Source organism: Poecile atricapillus, chromosome 23 (assembly GCF_030490865.1).
Source record: "Poecile atricapillus isolate bPoeAtr1 chromosome 23, bPoeAtr1.hap1, whole genome shotgun sequence".
NCBI classification, from domain to species: domain Eukaryota; kingdom Metazoa; phylum Chordata; class Aves; order Passeriformes; family Paridae; genus Poecile; species Poecile atricapillus.
In genome coordinates, this window is record NC_081271.1 from 6,327,483 (window position 1) to 6,349,095 (window position 21,613).

The 21,613-nt window shown below is 50.8% G+C and overlaps 1 protein-coding gene and 1 non-coding gene across 2 annotated transcripts in view; both read left to right on the forward strand.

Annotated features, from left to right (window-relative positions):
- The window catches only part of LGR6 (leucine rich repeat containing G protein-coupled receptor 6), a 146,745-nt gene extending 132,148 nt beyond the window's left edge, over positions 1-14,597 (forward strand). The window contains exons 13-18 of the mRNA XM_058855584.1: positions 39-110; positions 1,516-1,587; positions 2,254-2,379; positions 6,023-6,183; positions 11,685-11,765; positions 13,302-14,597. Of these exons, the coding sequence (XP_058711567.1) occupies positions 39-110; positions 1,516-1,587; positions 2,254-2,379; positions 6,023-6,183; positions 11,685-11,765; positions 13,302-14,539 (1,750 nt within the window). The 3' untranslated portion in view covers positions 14,540-14,597. The remainder of the gene's footprint in view (positions 1-38; positions 111-1,515; positions 1,588-2,253; positions 2,380-6,022; positions 6,184-11,684; positions 11,766-13,301) is intronic.
- On the forward strand, positions 5,670-5,770 carry LOC131587883 (U6 spliceosomal RNA). Its single transcript, XR_009279461.1, has one exon. It is a non-coding gene; the product is annotated as a U6 spliceosomal RNA (small nuclear RNA).
- Positions 14,598-21,613: the final 7,016 nt, after the last annotated feature.

Below are 21,613 nucleotides of genomic sequence, written 5' to 3' on the forward strand. Positions count from 1 at the left end.
CTTCAGCTCCCTTCTCAAACCAGTTTCTGTTTTTCCAGTGGTCTCCAGCACAACAAGATCCAGGAGATCAGAGCAGACACCTTTGTGCAGCTGATGGCCCTGCGCTCCATGCAAGTATTGTCTGCCAGGGCAGACGTGAGCCCCAGCTGGGGTCGTGCTGGGGAGGGGGCACTGGGAACCCAAATGGGCTGTGAGAAGTTCCCCACCTGCCTCTGTCTCTGCTGGGAGGCTTTTCTGTTGAGTCCTTCTTCCATTCTGCCTTAGAAAAGAAGAGGGCACAAACCATGCTTTTGGATTTTCCTGTCCCTGCAGCCCCTGGTCCTTACCTGCCCACGCCCCCCATGCTCTCCCCCCGTGCTGCAGCTCAGCCAAGGCAGAGCCCACATCACAGACAGGCCCCCTGAACACCAGGAGAAACTCAGGGCAGGGATTTACCCGTGTGCCTGAGCCCCAGCACCCCCTGTCCTACACAGGCTGCTCCTGGAACACCCATGCAGTGTTTGGTTTGAAAGTTCCTCCCCACAACTCAAAAGCTCATGTTCCACCTACCAAGTGCACCCAAGCATGTGCTTTCCACACACACACAGTGACCTCCTGAGTGCTTGGCACCTTGGAGCACTGGCAAGGCCCTGAAGGGCACAATTGGCTCTGTGACATCTGGGTAGAGCCCTGAGAGTCTTTATTTGCTGTTCTGTTAGGAAGTGAACTAGATCACACAAACCCTTTTCCTGTGGTGCAGCAATGTGAGCACCATTTAACAGCCCAGCATTCCTGGGATCCCACGAGTGTCACACGTACAGCACGGTTCCAACAGCCCAGGAACACTGAAGTGTGACAGGTGACACTGCAGACACTCAGGGAAACACGAGCTCAGTCACACACACACAGCTGAGCAAGCTCTGGCGTGACCTGTGTGGATGTTCTGGTCCCTGCAGAAAGGATTCCACCCACCCAATGTCACATCTGAGCAGGTGTCTTGGCTCCCTTCGAGCTGGAGAGATGAAGGTTGTCCTGTAGCCAGCCTGAGGGCAAGAAATGTGTCCCAGTTTGGTGGTTTCCTCCACACTGGTGACAGAGGGAGTGGAACACTCTCACTTGGATGGAGGCAGAGCTTAAGGAGGGGACTCAGTGAATCCAAAGCACCTGTACATGGCAGGAGACATTCTACAATCACCTTCTCCAGACCCCTGGCTCTATCTGCCCTTGCTGCACCCAGCACTGTGACTGCACTGGGGATGCTCTGGCACTAAGGCATGGCAAAAAATTCCCAAATTTACAGAAATTAAGCCAGAAAATAACCTTTTCCATTGGTCTCAGCAGAGGAGCTCCTTCAAGGCAAACTCTTGTGCCCTCTATTAGAAACCACCCATATACAGACCCAGACCTGTCTGTGGGGAGCTGCAGTGAGACAGAAATTGCTGCTGACCAAGGGGCAACAGATCCCCCCCCTGCCTGTGTCAGCAGCTTCACTGCCCTGCTCTGCTCTCTTCTCACTGCTGTGTCCTTACCTTGCAGAGACCTGAGTTGGAATTACATCCAGTTCATTCACCCAGAAGCCTTTGTGACCCTGCACTCCCTCACCAAGCTGTAAGTTGCAGGGATATTTCTTTCACAGTGCGCCATGGATAGGAGGTATCTGAGGACCTCAGAATGACTCCTTGGGCTTCCAGAACACCTGGATTTAGATGCTGGAACACTGATGAGTTGAGGTCCATGTCTCAGCACTGATGTGGACAGAACAAATCCCAAGATTTCCTATTAATTAATTAATTAATTAATTAAGGGATTAAGTGCAGGAGGGGCCATCTTCAAAACGCTCTCACCCTGAACACTTAAACCTCCACTTGCTGATACTTTCACTGCCCCCTTAGATGCCTTTAAGGAAGATCAGCATGATGGGCTGTTTCTGCAAGAGTCACTGCAGACCATCTGTGCTGGCTCCCAGTTCTCAGCCCCCTCTCTAAGGTATTTTATGGGCTGGGATCTGCAGCCATTCCCGACCTACAGTGGAGGAAGAGACGTGTGGGGCACGTATGTGCACAACGAGGGAGATTCCCCCAGAGCTTTTAGATGGCCACTGACCCCAGTCCCTCATTTTCCCCAGCACTGCAGTGTTTATCTCCAGAGGCTCCTGGCCCCAGTGCAGCACCCAGCCCCATTTCAGCATCACATCAAGGGAGCAATAGAGGCAGTGCCCCTGCTTGGCTGAGATATCACTGACTGTGGTCTCCCTCTCTGCTTTCCCCTCACCAGGGACTTGACTGACAACCAGTTGGTCACGCTGCCCCTGGATGGTTTGGCTGGACTGACCCATCTGAAGCTCCAAGGCAACCCAGCTCTCTCTGAGCCCTTCACCAAGGAGAGCTTCCCCAAAATGAGGTACTTGGAGTGTTGGCTCTTTCACTTCTGGTGTTCAGCACAGCTTGTATTTGCTTACAGCACCCGGTCTCCTGCTCTCCTTGCCCTTCTCGTGCCTTCTCCAAGCTTCCAGGCCCATGGGTAGAGGAAGATCCATCTGCTGCTAATATATATCATCTTTAATAAGTTCCATGGGAGAGCAGTGATGTGCTCCCAGGCCACCACCCCCACCCCAAACACACACACACAAGTGGAAAGCGTGGAGCAGGCCCAGCTCAGGGCTCCTCTCCATGGAAAACATTCCCAGAAGCAGTCCTACCTAATGACATCCAGGTTTTCTCCATAAACTCTGCTTGTGTGGCCGTGTCTTGTCTGTTGTGGATTAATGAGGAGCCTGAAGGGGTCAAACTGATCAAGAAGAGGCTGCAAAAGGCTCAGAACAGAGTGCTGTGCTGCAGGCTCAGGTTTTCCTGACCCTCTGTGGCTCCTGGGTCCCAGTGTGGCACCTGCCCATGGTCCAGAGAACACAAATTCCTTTCAGATGAAGTCATCTCTTGCTTGGGTGTCCCAGGGAGCTCCCTTCAAGCCAAGAATGCACGAGCTGATGCTCTCACTCAGCCAGGATGGGTTCCCCAAGCTGGAGCTTCTCCAGTTTACACACAAGGCTGGGGTCACAGGTCACTGACCAACATGAGGCTTAATAGCTCAGGCCTGAGGAACAATGTAGAGCTCTCCCTTCAGGCTGCCTCAGCAGTGGTGCCTGCAGGGCTCTCCCTTCTGACTTTTTAACTCAGAGCTGGGATCTGCTGCATGACTGGTTTCCAAATGGCAGAGGATTCCAGAAGCTTTTGGAGGGTTTTCTACACCCAAGATCACGGAACAATAGAATGGTGTGGGCTGGAAAGAAACATTAAAACTTATTCTGTTCCAGCCCCCGCCATGGCAGGGACACCTTCCACTGTCCCAGATTGCTCCAAGCCCCATCCAGCCTGGCCTTGGACACTTCCAGGGATGGGGCAGCCACAGCTGCTCTGGAGAGCCTGTGCCAGGGCATCACCACCCTCACAGGGAAGAATTTCTTCCCAATATCCCATCCATCCCTGCCCTTTCCAGTAGGAAATGAGGGTTCCTTGTCCTATCCCTCTAGACCCTTCCCCAAAGTTCTTCTCCAGCTTAATTCACAGAACCACAGAATCAGAGAATCATTAATGTTGGAAACGACCTCTGAGATCATCAAGTCCAACCTGTGACCAATCCCCACCTTGTCACCCAGCCCAGAGCACTCAGTGCCACATCCAGTTGTTCCCTGAACATGTCCTGGGATGGGGACTCCACCACCTCCCTGGGCAGCCCTTTCCAATGTCTAATAAACCTTTCCTTGAAGGAATTCCTCCTGATTCCAACCTGAGTCTCCTCTGGTGTAGTTTGAAGCCATTTCCTCTCTCCCTGTTCCTTAGTGCCTGGGAGAAGAGACCAACCCCTACCTTGTTACAATCATCAGTCGTAGGGAGTGAGAAGGTCCCTGCTGATGGGGGGGAGATTCCTTTTCTCAAACACTCTCAATATGTTTTACTCTCCAGACCCTTCCCCAGCTCAGTTTCCCTTTTCTGGACTGACTACAGCCACTCAATGTCTTCCTTGAAGTGAGGGGTCCATAACTGGACACAGGAGTCAGGATGCACCCCCACAAGTGCCAAGCTCCTTTAGGCACTGGAAGGGGCTCTGAGCTCTCCCTGGAGCTGCCTCTTCTCCAGGTGAGCACCCCCAGCTCTCCCAGCCTGGCTCCAGAGTAAGGGGCTCCAGCCCTTGGACCATCTCCGTGGTCTCCTCCAGACCCCCTCCAACAGGCAGTCCCTTGAGCAGGGTGGGTCAAGTTCAGCTCTTCCAAGGTGTTTCTCCTCTAAATTAGTTCCATTGGCATCTCTTGAGCTGGTTTGGATTTGTACCAGAGAAACTGAGCCTGCAGCAGTGCTTCAGTGAACCATGCCAGGCAATGGACCCATTAACATTCCCTAAATTTTGGGGTACTGCCATTAAGTAGCCTTACTCTTGGAGTACATGTCTGGAGGAGTCATCTGAGAGCAGCTCATAGCCTTGCTGGGAGGATCTGCACCTCCCTACCACCCTTCAATAATAGGATCTAATTTGGAGTTTATAACAGGAAATGAGCTTGTATACAGAATTTCCAGACCCTCCCGGGGCTCAGCCAGAAATGTTTAGGAACATAAAACAAAAGCATATTTTTAGAATATAGAGTTTTACCATATTTACTGATCTTGTCAGAGGACCTTAATTGTCTGGAAAACCTGGGGTTCCTTTGCCTTCATCAGCAGTCTCCCTGACTTCCAGCAAAGCCAAAAATGCAGCTGCTGACAGACAGCCTTGTATTGCATCCAGATGCTGCTCAGCTGCTGTTGAATTAACCTTGCAATACATGCTATAATTAACAAGTAACAATTCAACTTTCAAGCAGATATCAGACATACTTAAATAACTTACTTCACTTGGGAGACCTGAGAATTCCCTGCCTGTGCTGGGACTCCTGAAACTGGAGTTTGAAGATGCCCTCAACAACAAGCAAGGGGAGCCTCGCTCTAGGGAAGCTTCTTCCCCTTGAAGGAAAGAAAGGATGCCTGGAAAAACATGGCCTTGGGGTAAAAGTTGTAAACTGTACCTTGCATTTTGGAGAGAAGGGCTGTTTATTCTGAGGAGAACTGCAGAAGGGTTTTTAGGAGTGTGGTGGTTTAGGTATGGTATTCTCCAATTTAGTATTCCTGCTAAAACCATGCACCACTCACTCCTCCCCAACTGGAGGCACAAAAGGCCAAGATCATGGGTTAAGATAAGCACAATTTACTGGAAACAGCAATGAGATAAGACACAAACAGTAACAGCAACAATATTAATAACAAAAAGTATAAGAAAAGAAAGTTATTTACATGGAAAGCCCCCAACAACAAACGAATACCAGATGGCTCCCCCATCACATTTCTGCTTTCCTCCCAGCCCCCAGCAATGAGTAAGATGGCACAGAATAACCTCTGGGTCCTGGCCATGCTCCCTCACACCTACTACAAAAATTAACCCTGTTCTGACTGGAACCAGGACACAGAACTATCTGGGAACTTTAGAGCAGTTTCCAAACCTGGAGTTTGACAATGTTCTGTTGACTGCCAGTGTCTTAAACACCAAAAGTGGGGCAGTGCAGAAACACCATGGGCTACCCTGGGTCCCCACGCTGTCCTACATGGAGTCCTTCACCAAAGCAAAGTCTCTCTCCACTGTAAGCATCACCATACAGAGCAGCTTTTGTCATGTCAGCAGCACAGGTACCAAAACTGGAATGATACAGAGATCAGCATGGCTCCTGCACAGGGACATCCCAGAAACTGGTGGAGTGTTCCATGTTTTTGACTCTGAGGTTAGCTCAGCTGGTTACAGTGCTAATAGCATCAATATTGTGATGTGATCCCTGCAGGGAGCATTCACTTCAGAGCTGGACACGATGATCCTTGTGGGTCCCTTCCAGCTCAGAATACTTTGTGACTCTGCATAGATGAGTTTAATCTTTGAACAAATGAAGGAACCAAGCAAAAAGTGCAAAGCACTGGAGAGTCAGGTCATGCAGGGGACACACCTTAAAGTTCTGCTTTCCTCTGTTCAGAGTCCTGGAGGTGCCATATGCCTACCAGTGCTGTGCCTACGGGAGCTGCAGCAGCTTCTTCAGGGTGTCCAGCCAGTGGGAGGCAGAAGACATGAGCCCTGAGGAGGAGGATCCCCACAGGAGGACCTTGGAATTGTTCCCAGGTCACCCTGATAACCACTGTGAGTAAACAGGGCTGAATGGTGATGGGTCCCTGGGCAGGGCTGTGAGCTTGGGTGAAATCCTGCATTTGCAGGAGTGGAGCCACTGTCAGAGGTGACACCTGCCTCAGGGAGAGCAGCTGAGCCTTCAACACAGGCAGCCCATTGCTTTGAAAGGGCTTTGTTTGGTGGAAGAAAGAGTGGATCTGGCACATCCAAACCTTCACAGTGTAACCAAAGGACCTGGCAGCCCTCCACAACATGGACATGTTTGTCAGCTGGGCCTTGCTGGTGATGGAGGGAGGCTGCTCATGTCACTGGGGAGTGGCTGAGGCTACCTGGGCTTGGTCACTAGGCTTCTGGGCAATGTGGAGCCTTTGGCAGGACATCAATCTTTGTTCTTACATCATCTAGAGGAAGGACTCTGGGATTAATCTGAGTAAGAGAATGAACTCAAAGACCTGGAAATCCCACTGACTGGAGGCAGAGAGACCTGTGTGTGTGCTGCTTTTGTGCACACCCCCAATGTTACAGCGAAGGTCGGGGTTAGGTGTGACAACAGGACATGTTTGGGGAGCACAGCTCAGGGACTGGCCAAGGCAGGGAAGAAGGAGCTCCATGGTCAAGCAGCACTGTCTGTCCAAGAGTCAGTTTATTCTGTGCTCCAAAGTGCAGCTCTGCACAGACTGCATGAGGCCACTTCCAGGAGGCCAGCAGAGAGTGCAAGGCATCCCTGCACTCCCAGCCCCACAGCACAGCAGCAGCTCCAGCACAAGGCTGCTGTGATCCCTCTGCAAGAGAATCCCAGAATAACAAAAGGAAAAACATGAACCCTTTTGCTTCCTCTGTAGCTGCTGAAGAGTACAAACAGAATTTCAGGACACAGCCTGGATGCTGCTTGTGTTTATATATTTGTGTAAATACAGTGCACTTCTGAGGTCTGAGACATCCTGGAGGCAAATCCTCACGGTAGATGGAGAGAGGGCTGTGCCCCTGGAGAGCCCCTGGCCACCTGCTCTCAGGAGCAGTGAGCATCCAGCCACAGCCAGGGGCTCTGCTGTGTCCTCCTACAACCCTGAGCTGGCAGGGCTGGACCTGGGGGCAGATTTGGACCTGGACCCAGAGCGTTGGAAGCTGTGTTATTGTCAGGATGACCAAGACACTTTGTGACACAGCCAGTGTGGCCCACAAGCCCTGTGCTCCTGCTCCTGTGCTGATCCTTCACTGCTTAAGAAAAAGCTTTAGACATGCAAAGAGTCCAGGGTAGCAAATGTGATTCCCACTGGCATGATGTGGCTCCAGGAAGTATGGTAGACTTGGTGGTAACACTGGCCAGACAGTACAGAGGAGTCATGTTACAGTCATTGCTGCAGGATTTTATTCTAAGCCAGGTCACTTTTTCCATCATTAATGCAGCCCATACTGTAGCAGTCCTAGTGCAGATACTTGTGGGGTTTGCCCAGCAAGTTATGGCATTTGTGGAAAGATCTAGTTTGTGACAAGGGGCCACAGACCTGCTTTTGTTCAGTATCAAAGTCTTTGATGTCCCAAAGGATGCTCTCACCTGGCCCTGTCAGCAGAACAAAATCTACCACAGGGTCCCAGGCCTCCAGGCCAGTGAGCCTCATGGATGGAGTGTTCATGAGATGCTGGCACCGAGGGGAACGCTGGCTGATTCTGAGACATGCCCCATGAGACTATTTGCAGCTTGTAAAGGTTCCCATTTTCAGATGTTAAAGCATTGGATCTATTTTGAACTATCCAAGCACAGAGGTGCCAATGTGAAATCATTCCTTATGATGTGCAGCTTTTGTAGATGACTCTCCAGACCTCCAGCAACAGGGTCTGCTCTTGATGATAAGGGATTTGTGATATTGCTGTTTTACTTAATTAATCATTGCTTTATTTCTGTTCCCTGTGCTTCCTTTCTGATGGCCACTGGTGATATTTAGCTGGGTTATATGAGCCTTGTAACACTTTCTCATTAAAGAGGAAAAAAGCTCCCAAACATTCCTTTCATGCAAGAGGGAAAGTGGTCTACTGAAGAGAAAATACCTCAGGGCTGTGTTTCAGCAGGGTCCAGCCAGGCTTGTCAGGGCACTTGGATGCTGTGGGAGAACTTCTGAGAGGGACAGGGAACACCTCCAGACAGCTCTGTCCTGTCAGCCTTGTCCATTGCTTCCAGCCCTTCCCAAACAAGTCCACAGAACCTCAGGCTGGGTAGAGAAAGGCAGCTTGTCCCAGGCAGCCATGTAGGGACAAGAAATGGTTCCCAGTGCCCAGCCCTGCCCTGGCTGGCAGCAGCTCCTACAGCCTGTCCTGCTCCTGTATCCAGCACCCATCCTGCAGCCAGGCCCAGCACCCGAGGGACCACCTGGCTCCAGACACAGAGCACAGGTGCTGCCACAGACCCCAGGGCCAGATCAGCCCTTCCCCCTCCTCCCAGAGCCCTGGGTGCCTGGGAACCCCCCCACACCACCCGAGTGTGTCCATCGGCATCGGAGTAAGAGCCACCTGAGGCCCAAAGTAGTGTGGTCAGTGCATGTCTCATCATTCTGTCACCTTGTCAAAATGGATATTTAAGGGCTCACTTCCAGCACTTTCAGTGTTTGGGATTTCATTGACTTCTACAATGGTTTGGGTTTGGGGAGTACCTTGAAGCTCTTCTCATTCCACCCCCTGCCATGGGCAGGGACACCTTCCACTGTCCCAGGTTGCTCCAACCTGGCCTTGAGCACTTCCAGGGATGGGGCAGCCACAGCTTCTCTCCAGCTCTCTTGGAGCCCCTTTAGACACTGAAAGGGTCTCTGAATCCTGGGGTCTTCTCTCTTCCAGACTGGGCAATCCAAATTGTCTCAGCCTCTCTGGATTACAACTGGCAGTGACCCCCTGCCCCAAGTCTGTCCCCTGTGGCTGAGCAGGAACCCAAAGATGGCTTTGGGGTCCTGCCACCAGGACAGCCCCCAGCAGTGGCTGCAGAGGAAGGCAAGAAAAGTGCCCTGGGACATTCCCATCAACATCCCAGCACCTCCCTTTGGGACCTCTGCTTTGAGGATAGAAAGGGATGTACTCACTCACAAGCATGTATTTGCAAGGATGGAACAAAGCTATGGGAAGTGATCACCTGCACAGTGATCCTGGGGAGTGAGACACTGCTTCCCCCAGCCCAGCACCTCCAGCAGCTTGTAAAGTTACTAAAGAGCTTCTGCAACCACCTGGCAATCCCTGCAGGGTCCTTAGAGATGCACTTCTACTTCTGACATTCAAGACAGCTACTCAAGACCCAAACCTGGATCTGCCCAGGTCCCTGGCAGCCACCTGTGCCCCCAGACCAAGGAGAGGGCAGGTCCCTGCAGACCCCAGGGACTGCCCTGGCTCAGACAGACAGGACTGAGGGAATGAGCACTAATGGGAGAAAACATTCAGCCCAATGTTTTCTGTTCTATCCCTTCCCCAGCAATTCTGCTCCCCTTCCTCTCACTTGGCTTTTGGTACAGGCAGCTCCTTTCTCATGGAAAGGACACTACTGGCAAAGTGGGTTTTTACCATAAGACCTCAGAAAGTGGAGGTACCTCAGCAAAATTCAAATAAATAACAGCTTCTTCAAAATCAATGCAGTGCGCCTTGCTAGGTCACAACAGCCATTTTCCTTTCTCCACAGTTCCCAGGCTGGACAGGGATTGGTTTCTAGCAGAGAGAGGTACATTTTTCACTTTGAATCCCACTGTGCTGACTAAGAATTGCTTTGTAATTCCCAGCAGGCTCAGTAGTCCAGGCAAAACAAAATATCATCCTTCACTTCATGAAAATGTTTAACCTGGGCTTAAAACCAGGCTTTGAGGAGAAAATAGATGGCACAGGTTACACTTTCACAAGGGTTGGGTCTCAGCAGAGCACAGAAAGAGCAAGCCTGTGTTTGTTTTATTCGGGTATCGTGACTGCACATCACAGCCTCCGCACTGTGGCTGGAAAATACACTGGAGATTTATAAGACTATAAAATACAAGGATGAATTATTTTTCCATCCCACTGTGAGTTTTTCCTTGCCAGGCTCCAAAGCAGCAGTAATATTTCAATTCTTACAAAGACAGATTTTAAAAATGACCTTTATTTCCAAAGCTCCCTGAAGCTGAGAAAGCCATGAAGCTTGTCAGGAGGCACTAAAGATAGCACGTAATTTGTCATCATCCTTTAATCAAATAATCCCAGTCACATTTTCAAACACAGGCAGGGAGCATAGCTCATGAGAGGCACCACTTCCAAACAGATTAGACACATAAATCCCACTCAGGTCAGCCTCATCTTCAGCACTGTGATAATTTGCCTTCCTGGCCAGTGTCTAAGCTGCCAGGTGCACACCTGGGCTCCAGCATCAGTCCATTCATCCAAGAGAGAGTTCATCTCACAGCCACAGTTCCAGCTCTCTGGCTACCAGGCTGTAGCAAGAACAAAACCACATCCTTTCCCTTTCCTCCACTGGCAGAAAACCCTCCCAAGATCTCCACTGGGAGCTGAAGGCTGTACTGATGCCATGGGTGGGAGCAGGGCAGCAGGACAGCAGCTGTCCTCACTGTGTCCCAGTGCTGGCAGCCAGCAGGACTTTGGGAACAGGAACAAGGAACAAAGAAAAGCACGCTTGGATTAGACTGAGAGGATGCCATTCACCCTGGTGACAACCTACACTGAAAACACAGCTGAGGGCTCGGCCCCATTCCCTTCCAGCAGCTTCTTCTTCAGCCAGGGGGTCTCTGCCTGAGCCTCAGCAAGCCCCAGCCTGGCTCAGGGTGCAGCTGCCAGCATGGCAGAGATGCTGGTGCAGGGCTGGCTCTGCAGCCTGGCTGCACAAACCCCATGGATGCAGAATCTGCAGCCACAGGCAACCAGTCTGCCCTCAGCAAATGCTGGGAACAGCCACAATTAAAAACAGGGCACTACAGTCCCAAGATTTTACAGGGCATTAAATAAAGCAATAAATGTGTTCTCTTGTCTCTTTGCTGCTGAACTGTTTGGTGGTGGTGGCTGCTGACGAAAAATTTGTGCTGCAAGAAGAGGCTGATGTTTCCCTCTGAACAAAGCCCCTAAATCCCTGTTGATGAACAAACATTGGACAAAGCCTGCCCAGAAAGCTCCCATGGAGAAGATGCATTTGAAGGCTTTGTGTTCTGTAACCACACAGGCTGGAGTATTTCTTTACTTTTAATAAAGAATTCTGGGAGGAGGGAACCGCAGTCACACAGCTCTGGGATCTGGGGCTCTTACACTTCTTACACAAATGTTGGGAGTAACCTAAAAACAGAGGGCTTGGCTATGCTGCAACCCACCAACATTTACAAGATCTCCCTCTACAGCAGTGACTGCAGGGGACAAACTGTACACCAGCAGCTACTTTGAACTTGCAGGCTGGGAACTGGCTGGGAAGGTCTGTGTAGAGGACAGAGAGCAGGAAAAGCTCCTGACCCAGTTAACTCTGATGGTTCTGCTTGTTCTTATCTGAGCACCATTTCTTGTTCTTTCCTCCCCAGATGACCTAGATGCAGATGATCTTCAACTGGAGCTTGAGGAATCGAAGCTGCATCCCACTATTCAGTGCACACCAAGCCCTGGTGAGCAGCCAGGGGAACCCTTTGAACAGAATTGGGATTCTTTGAGCTTCTCTAAATCCCCAGCATCCCCCATGATCTTTCAGATCAGAAGCCTGGTGGGTTTGGCTTAGTCCAAATGGGGGACAGTGAGGAGTTTCCTTTTCCCCGTTGGATGTAGCTGCCCTCCCAGGAGGGGAGGCCCAGGTCAGGATAAGCCTGATCAGGACCCCCAGGTATCAGCAGCTCCTCCATCCACTGACCTGCTGCACTCAGATCTGGCTCTCCTGTCCCCTTGCATGACTTACACTTGGCTGTGTCTCACCAGCCTGGAATATTGCATGTCCTGTCCTTGATGTCCTGATCACACCTGTGGCACTGCAGACTGCAGGGATACTTTGCTCTGTTTCCTGAGGAAGGGAGAGCAGGGCAGTGCTGGACTGCACATGCTGCTTGGGGCTCAAGGAAGTTGCCTTCTGATTTTGTCCCTGCTCATATCTCAGTGGGGTCCTGGAGCACACCTGGAGGCTGGAGAGCTCTGGTTCCAGCCACCCTGCTGGGGGACACTGGCAGGGATAGAGGTTTTAACAGTTGTTCCACTGAGTTTGCTGCAAAAGATCTCACTGAGGGCATGCTGCCTGGCACTCTGAGCTTCACCTCCTTTGATATGAAAAAGATTTCTCCATTTCCTCCAATTTTTTTGGTCTCTACCACCTAAAACTTCTACCAGCCTTGTTTTGTTTTTGCCGAGCCGCTCACTGAAACGTCCCAATCCCTTGCAGAGGCAATTTTATGCCATTGCCCACTTTCTCTTTCCCCACTTTCTTCTTTTTTCTTTGGCAAACAGCTTCCAAACCAGCCCTCTTTTTACCCCACCATGACCTTCCCTTACTCACTCTCCCATCCATCCACTTCTGTTCTTTCTTTCTCCTGATATCCTTCCATGTTCTGCCTGCCCAGACCCCTCTGTCCCTTCCCTGCCACACCAGCTCTCCCCCTCTCTCCCTCATGCCCAGACACTTCACCTCCTGGTGCTCATCCCGTGTGCAGAGGCCATTCATGCACAAACAGACACCTCTTAGCCGAGGTCTTGAGTGTCCAGAGAGAGGCAGGCAATACCAGAGCAGGCTGCAGCATCCTGGCAGATCTCCACACCACCAGCTCCCAGGAGGAACATGAGGTGGAGCAGGTAATGGTAGAGGAGCCCAAATGACAGGCTGGCACCAGGAGTGTTGGTTGGTCTGGACTTTTTTACATTTTAGGAGCACTCATCAGTTTGTTGCTTCTTACATTTCATTTTCACTTCTCCCTGCACCTTTTTTCTGCCCTAGACAAGATCTGAGAGGATGCCAGAAGCATTTCAGTGTGGGGTCAGCAGCACAGGGGAGACCCAAGAGGCAGCTGCAGAAGAGGGTGGCCAATGTCATATTTTCCTTGCCAGCCCTCAGCACTCACATGGCTGCTGGGGCCAGAAGAGGGCTTGGATTTGGCCACCATCTGAGCAGCACCACTGGAGAGAAGCAGTGTCTGCTGTGTGTAACTTTGGGGTTTGTCTTCCAGGTCCCTTCAAGCCCTGTGATCACCTGTTTGAGAGCTGGATCATCCGCCTGGGAGTCTGGCTCATCGTTGTGGTCTCGGTGCTCTGCAATGGGCTGGTGATCCTGGCTGTCTTTGCTTCCCCCAGCTACCTGTCCCCAGTGAAGTTCCTCGTGGGCTCCATCGCTGGGGCCAACATGCTGACGGGCATCTCCTGCAGCATGCTGGCCCTCGTGGACACCCTCACCTACGGCCACTTTGCCCGATACGGCACCAGGTGGGAGACGGGTGCGGGCTGCAGGGTGACAGGGTTCCTGTCTGTGCTGGCCTCCCAGGCTGCCATCTTCCTGCTGACCCTGGCTGCTGTGCAGTGCAGCCTCTCAGCCTCCTGCGTGCGGGGCTACGGAAAGTCCCCGTCCCTGGGCAAGGTCAAGGCTGCTGCCTGCTGCTGCCTATTGCTGTCCTCTGTGGCTGCCCTTCTGCCTCTCTTCTCCATTGGGGAATACGGAGCGTCCCCTCTCTGCCTCCCATACCCCATCCCAGAGGGGAAACCCACCACCCTGGGCTTCACTGTGGCCTTGGTGATGACAAACATGCTCTGCTTCCTGACTATCACCGGCACCTACATCCGACTCTACTGCAACCTGCTGAAGGGGGAGTTCAGCGCTGTCTGGGACTGCGCCATGGTCAAGCACGTGGCCTGGCTGATCTTCACCAACTGCCTCCTCTACTGCCCAGTGGCCTTCCTCACCTTCTCCTCCACCCTCAATCTCTTCCTTATCACCCCAGAGGTCATCAAATCCATCTTCCTTGTGGTCCTGCCCCTGCCTGCCTGCCTCAACCCCTTGCTCTACCTGCTCTTCAACCCCCACTTCAGAGATGACTTCCGCCTGCTGAGGCAGAAGGGGCAGGACAAGAGCAGCTTCCCCCAGTCCTGCAGGGCTGATGAGATGGAGAAAAGCTCCTACGACTCCACCCAGGCTCTGGTGAACTTCTCCGACATCGACGGCGTGTGTGAGACACCTGATTCCCTGGGAGTGCGCCCCATCCTTGACAGCTACAGCTTCCGCTCCATGAGGCTCATCCCCTGCCAGCAAAGGGTGGGCACCAGGGGGAAGGAGAGAGGCTGCTATGAGCATTGTCCCTGCCTCAATGACAGTGAGGCGCTGATAAGTTCAGAGAGCCGAGATCTGTCTGGCAGCAGCCTCCGGATAACCTTCTTCCCCTCCCCACCCACACCGCCCTACACGTCTCACTTATAAACCTCCGTGGAGCAGCCGTGGGAACGGCCCCACAGCGCCTGCTGAGGGCCAACACCAGTGCCGAGGGGCCAGCAAGGTGACACAAACTGCTCCCTGAAAAGCACCAGTACAACCTGTCTACCCTCATCCCCATCACACCTGCCTGGGCAACAGGCACTGCTCTGCCAGCTGCCCCTGGCCTAGAAGGGCTCTGACTGAGCTCCAGACACTCAGGGCTGGCCATGGGAGGAGACAATCCCTGTGTGAATCTCACTTCTGCTAGGAACTGCCTGGGAGAGAGCCCCACTGGCTCAGGAAGTGGGTCAGGGAAACCCTCCTCCTCCTCCTCCTCACCCTGCAGCATCACCAGCCAGGAGGAGCCTGCAGCAAAGCCAAGTTTGTCTTCTCAAGGCAGAGACCTCTTGGCCAAAGCCACCACTCTGTGGCAACCCCTGGCAACCAACTGCGATGGCGTGGCCACCCACAGGAACCCCAGGCCTTGTCCTCTAGAGTTCTCTGCAGGTCCCACACACCCCTGGAAATGGGCTGGTGTTTGTCTTTACACACCCCCAAAAGCAGCATATCTGTGTGTACACCTGAGTTTTGGACAGCCTCTACTTTGGGATTCCCCACTCATTCACTGGGAGCCTCATGCATTGGACACAACCCTCACTTCCAGCCAGGACCAGGAGCTGGGGATGCTCAGTCTTTCAATCTGACCCTCAGTGTCTCACAAGGGGTCTCTGAAACCCACAGCAGCCAAACCCAAACAGTTCCCAGAAAAACCCATGTGCTCTGCCTAAGATCACCCAGCAGCACCAAGCCAAGGCACCCAAGGTGAAAATGGGGTCTGGCTGCTGCCTCATTGCCCCCAAACCTGACTCCTGGATGAGGCTCTTGGTTCTGTGTACATGTCCCACACAGTGTAGCCATTTTGGGGACTGCATGTGCCTTCTCCTATTTTAAAGGTGGGCAGCTGATAGGAGGAAACAAATCAGCATTGTGGGATGGTGGCATCAGGAGGACACAGGCCACTGGGAACAGCCTCAAATCCACTCCCTGCAGCTCAGGGATCTCCCAAATCCATTGCCTCCATCATGAACCCTCCCAGTGCCACCCAGTGCAGCAGGGAGCCCTGTGCTCAGAGCTCAGGCCCTGGGCAAAGCTTTGGTTCTGCTGACGTTACTGCAGCTGTTTGTCACTCATTTTCATGAGATAATAAATGAGCCCCGTTGCTGACCAGTGGCTGCTTTCTGTCCTCTTTCATGTGAGGAGCACCTTGGTGGTTCTCTTGGCAGCTGCTGTGCCTTGGGTGTTGTCTGCATTGCCCAAGTGAGAGCTGGGAAATTGTGTTGCATCTGTGATGAACGGGCCAGGAGACCAGCTCCTTTTAAAAAGGCCTTTATTAAACAGGACAGCTCTGGGGTGGGGGCCCGAGGGGTCGCGCACACCGCCACTGCTCCCACTTGGACACCGCAGAAGAGGAGGATCCGTGCAGCTTTGTCACTAGGGCAGAGCTGGGCCTTCCTTCCTCACGGGAGTCCCCGGGAAGACTCGTTCTCTTGGCCTCGTAGCCTAGGGTGTCATCCCAGTCGAGTCCCCTCGTGGTTATGTCGGCCTCTGGAGGGAAGTCAGGGGACTCCTCTGGGTCTTCCTTGTTCGATGGTACTGGTTTTATTCCTTCCCTTTTGTGTGGCTCGTTGTCTCGGGGTTTTTTCCAGTCTGGGTGCGTCCCATGAGTCTCTGGTCTTTCTCTCGTTTACATGAAAGTCCTTATGTCATCCTCCTCCTCAGGGCCCAACTGAACAAGGTACAGCAACTTGGGGCAGGGGTACAATGTTGCCATGTGGGAGTCTAGGAGCAGTGGGGGCAGGGCCTGGCTGAACACGGAACAAGAAACACAGGGTACAGCAACTTGGGAGAGGGGGCAGGGCCTGGCTGAACACGGAACAAGAAACACAGGGTACAGCAACTTGGGACAGGGGTACAAGGTAAGTAAACCTGGGACAGGGGTACAAGGTAAGTAAACCTGGGACAGGGGTACAAGGTAAGTAAGGGGTTTACAAACAGTAATATGGTAACAATATTCAAATTATTCTTAACAATATCCCCCCTCTTATATTTTGATCGGGCTCTAGCCCGCATCAACCTTTAACTTCTGGCTCTTGGAAATATTTCTCTCTTAATTCTTCCTCAAAGCAGAGCCAGGATTCTCCTACAGGGCATTCTCCAAGCAGGCGTTGCCTAAATGAGGCAGTATTTCTAGTAATCCAATATGTCTTTCCCTCCTCCTGGCAGGTTTCCAGTTGGGTATGATCAAAACAGGTGGGATTGATGTTCATGTGGACTCTCATCAGTGATCCTAGATCCTCTCCATCATATAGGGGATAGTAGCACTTTGTACATGCTTCTCCACCGCCCCCTATCCCAAGGCTCACCAGCTGGACCAATATCAGTCCACCTAAGAGTCCGGTATGAGCTAGTTTCATTTTAGGGAGCTTCATGGCTCACCTCCTTTTTAGCCTCACCCGGTCTTGCCTCTTAGGTTTGGGGATCGGGAGAGATGGGGATCAGGAGAGATGGTATGGTTCTTCTCTTCCCACCTTTTCTTTAATTTAGTTGCCTTTTTGGAGAATGTTCTGTGGGAGAAGTTAATGGGAGGGGGTTTCCTATTAAACCAACTTTACTAACATCAAAATACTTAACAGCAATTACCACAACAACAACTTAAAGAACACTCCCGGCTTAAACCAACACACTCAGCAGAGTTCTGCAGTCTTTGTTTCAGTTCTTTTTCTCTCAGTCTATTTCTGGCTGCCTCTTAAGAGTCACTTTTAGACTGGTAGGATCTGTAATGGCAGTCCACTTGGAGGAATTCGTGGAGTATTTTTCTGTGCCTTGTCCACAGTCAGGAGGGGGTGATACTGGTCCTTTTACACGGGAGACGTGAGTCCACCCCTTTTCTTGGGTCCGAATAGCAGCGTGGGTCACCAGCAGGACCTGGAAGGGACCCTCAAATTTTGGGGTTAAGGGGGTGTCTTTCCAGGATTTAATCAATACCCAATCCCCCGGATTGATCTGGTGGATGTTTGTGTCAAGTGGGAAGGTTTGGGGGAGATATCCTCTCTTTCTTAAGTTGTTTAGGGTCCTTCCAATTGTCTCTAGGTACTTTTTAGTCATTTCTTCCCCTTCTATATGATCTCCAGTGCTATAAGGGGTCATTAGAAAGGGGAGCCCAAACATCATTTCGTATGGGGAGGCCCCAAGGTCAGATCGTGGCCTGGTTCTGATTCTCAGGAGGGCGAGAGGCAAACACCTTAACCAGTTCATCTGGGTCTCAGCTATTAGTTTTGTTAACACATTTTTCAATGTCTTGTTCATACGTTCCACCCGACCCGAACTCTGGGGGTGCCATGGAGTGTGCAGTCTCCATTTTATTCCTAGAGCCTTTACAATGGCCTGTAAGGCTTGGGAGGTGAAATGGGATCCCCTATCCGAATCAATGGTATTCACTAACCCATATCTTGGGATAATATTTTCCAGTATTACCCGGGCGACCTCTTCTGCTGTTTCCTTTTTTGTGGGGAATGCCTCTACCCAATGGGTTAGATGGTCAACTATCACCAATAGGTGTTTATATCCTTGTATGGGAGGCATTTCTGTGAAATCTACTTGCACACTCTGAAATGGTCTCATGGCTAACTCTCTTCCCCCAGGTTCAGCTTTTCTCATTACTTTCTGGTTTACCTTCTGGCATATTACACACCCCTTTGTTATGGCCCTTGCTAGATCGTAAACTCCCAAGCATAGGTTTTCCCTCAGAAAATGATCACACAACCCTTGGGTTCCCCAATGAGTCAGTTCATGCATCTCATTTAATATTTTCCGGGCTAAAGCCTTGTTTAGAAACTTTCGCCCATCTGAGGTTAACCATTCCCCTTGTTTCCCTTGAGACAGTTCTAATTTCTTTATTACTTCCCACTCTTTTTTGGTAAATATTGGTTCCTTCCTTCCGTTCTCTTCAGTTATTACCTCATCCAGTTTAAAAACTTTTACTGATTCCTTTGGATCTAAGGCCACTTCTTTAGCTGCTTGGTCAGCAAGCCTGTTCCCTCTGTTTTCTAAGGAGTCTCCCTTCTGATGCCCCTTTGTGTGGACCACTGCAATCTCTGTGGGTTTGGTCAAGGACACTAATACAGATTTAATCAGCCCTTCATGTGCCAGGTTCTTCCCTTTGGAGTTCAGGTAGCCTCTCTCTTCCCAGATCTTACCAAAGGTGTGGACTATCCCAAAAGCATACTTTGAATCTGTATAGATGGTTCCTTTTTCTTTCTCTAGCAAGTCCAGACCCCTCTTTAGAGCATGAACCTCACAGCACTGAGCTGACCAACTGGGGGGTAGTTTCCCTTTTTCTAGGACCTCTAGTTTTCCTTCCCCTGCCTCTATGACCACTGCATATCCTGAATATCTTTTCCCCTCCACCACCCTGGAGGAGCCATCAGTGAATAGTACCTTCCCATAGGGCAGGGGTACATCTTCCAGATCCTCCCTCACTTTGGTTTGGAGATTTACCAATTCTAAGCAGTCATGCTCTAATTCGGGCAGAGGCTCCCCCGATAAAAACTGTGCCGGGTTCAAGCCCTTGGAGGTTACTAGCTCCAAATTGCTAGTATCCATTAGGATGACCTCATATTTTAATATCCTGGCATCTGTCAGCCACTGCTGAGCCTTTCGGCTCAAGATTGTTTTTAAATCATGTGGTGTGTGGACTCTGATCTTACCCTGTAGGGTTAGCTTTTGAGCCTCTTCTATTAGAATGGCAGCAGCAGCTATTGATTGCACGCAGGTGGGCCACCCACGAGCTACAGGATCCAGCAGTTTAGATAGATAGGCTATGGGCTTACGACATCCTCCCCATTCCTGGGTCAGAACCCCATATGCAGTCCCTTCCTCGGAATTGACAAACAAATCAAATTCCTTCTTTAAATCAGGCAAGCTTAAAACTGGTGCCGAGGAGAGCTTATGCTTCAGCTGGTTCAATTGCTCTTCATCTTTAGCTGTCCACCTTATGGGTTCACAGTCAACCAATTTTTCATAAAGAAATTTGACACTTTGGGTATATTGTTCTATCCATAGTTTGCAATATCCAAAGAGACCTAGTAGTTTTCTTATGTCCCTCTTTGTTTTTGGTGCAGGTATGGCTAGAATGCCTGATACTCTCTCTGGGCTCAGTTCTTTACGGCCTTGTCCTATTATGTGTCCCAAATAGATGACTTTGGGTTCTACAAACTGTAATTTATTCCGGGACACCCTCAATCCCTTGGTCCCCAAGAAATTTAACAGCCGCACACTGGTTTTTCTTACCCTATCTTGATCTTCCCCTGATATCAAGAGATCATCAACATATTGTAAAATTTGGATGTCACCTTCGGGATCAAATTGGCTCAGTAATTCTTCCAACGCTTGCCCAAAAAGGTTCGGTGACTCTGTAAAGCCTTGAGGCAAGCGAGTCCACCTTAGTTGTTGTTTTCTTTTCTTTTCAGGATATTCCCATTCAAAGGCAAACCAATCACGGCATTCTTCTGCTAGGGGACATGCCCAGAATGCATCCTTCAAATCGATAACTGTGAACCAAGCATGCTCATTAGGCACTTGACTCAGGAGGGTGTATGGGTTTGACACCACTGGGTGCCTGGTAACAGTCCTCTTATTTACCTCCCTCAGGTCCTGGACTAACCTGTATTTCCCTTCTGCCTTTTTGACAGCCAGAATCGGGGTGTTATGGGGGGACATGCATGGCTCTAAAATGCCTTCTGTCAACAGGTGATCAATGACCGGGGCCAGTCCTTTTCTGCCCTCTAGGGACATTGGGTACTGCCTGATTCTGATAGGAGAGGTTCCTTTCTGGATTTCTATCTTTATTGGGGAAATGTCTAAATACCCAAACTTTCCCTCTTCTGCCCAAACCTCAGGGTTAATCTCTTCTATATCTTCTGTTGTTAGCTTCATCATATGGACCACCATCTTTCCGTTCACTGGTATTATTCCCACCCCCAGCTGCACCTGCAAGTCCCTTCCCAGCAGGTTAGTCTCCAAATCTGGTAGATACACAAAGTCTGCATAGCACTGCCGAGAATTTCCCTTTACTTCAACATTTCTTATCACAGGAGCCATGAAGGGTTTTCCCTCAGCTCCTAACACTTCACAAACTTTGTTACTTAAAAACATTCCAGCTGGGAGCTTGTTCAAACTTGAACGGTCTGCTCCCGTGTCTGCTAAAAATTCAACCTCCTCACTCTGGGGACCTACTTCAAGGTTTACCAGGGGCTCTTCTCGGTGTTTCATCGGGTCCCCTAATACATACAGCCCCTGACACCCCTAATCACAAGCTTCCTCTCCCCTCAAGATTTTCTCCATGACATCCTGCTCTCTAGCTATTGCCTCATCCAGAGATAATTTTTTGCAGTCCCTTTTGAGATGCCCAGTCTCTCCACAGTAATAACACCTCCCACTCCCTCGAGGGTTCCCAGGGTTGGTCCATGGAGGCATAACGGATTTCTTCCTATCTCCCTCCAACTGGGACTTTGGCTTTCCATCACCTGGCTGATCCCTATCTGCCTGATTCCTGACAATCTCCCTGGCTACTGCCACCATGAGCCTTGCCTTCGTCTTTGTCTTCTCCTCCTCTCTCCTCAAGTAGACTCTTAGAGCCTCCTTCAATAGCTCATTGATCCCCTTTTCTTGCCAGTCGTCTAATTTTTCTAGCTTCCTCCTGATATCAGGCCAGGACTTAGTGACAAACTGGACTTTTAAGAGTACCTGGCCTTCAGGACTGTCGGGGTCTATGTTTGAATATAGTTGAAAATTTCTCCTCAACCTATTCAACCAGGTGGCTGGAGTCTCATCCTTCTCTTGGGTCCCATCAAAGGCTAGTTTTGTGTTATTACCACGGGGAACTGATTCCTTAATACCCTTCACTATTAGGGACCTGTAGTCCCTCATGTTCCGCCTTCCCTCCTCCCTGTTAGGATCCCACCCTGGATCTACCTGCGGGAGCTTATACTCTCCTGGGAGTCCCGATCTATTCTCCCTTTC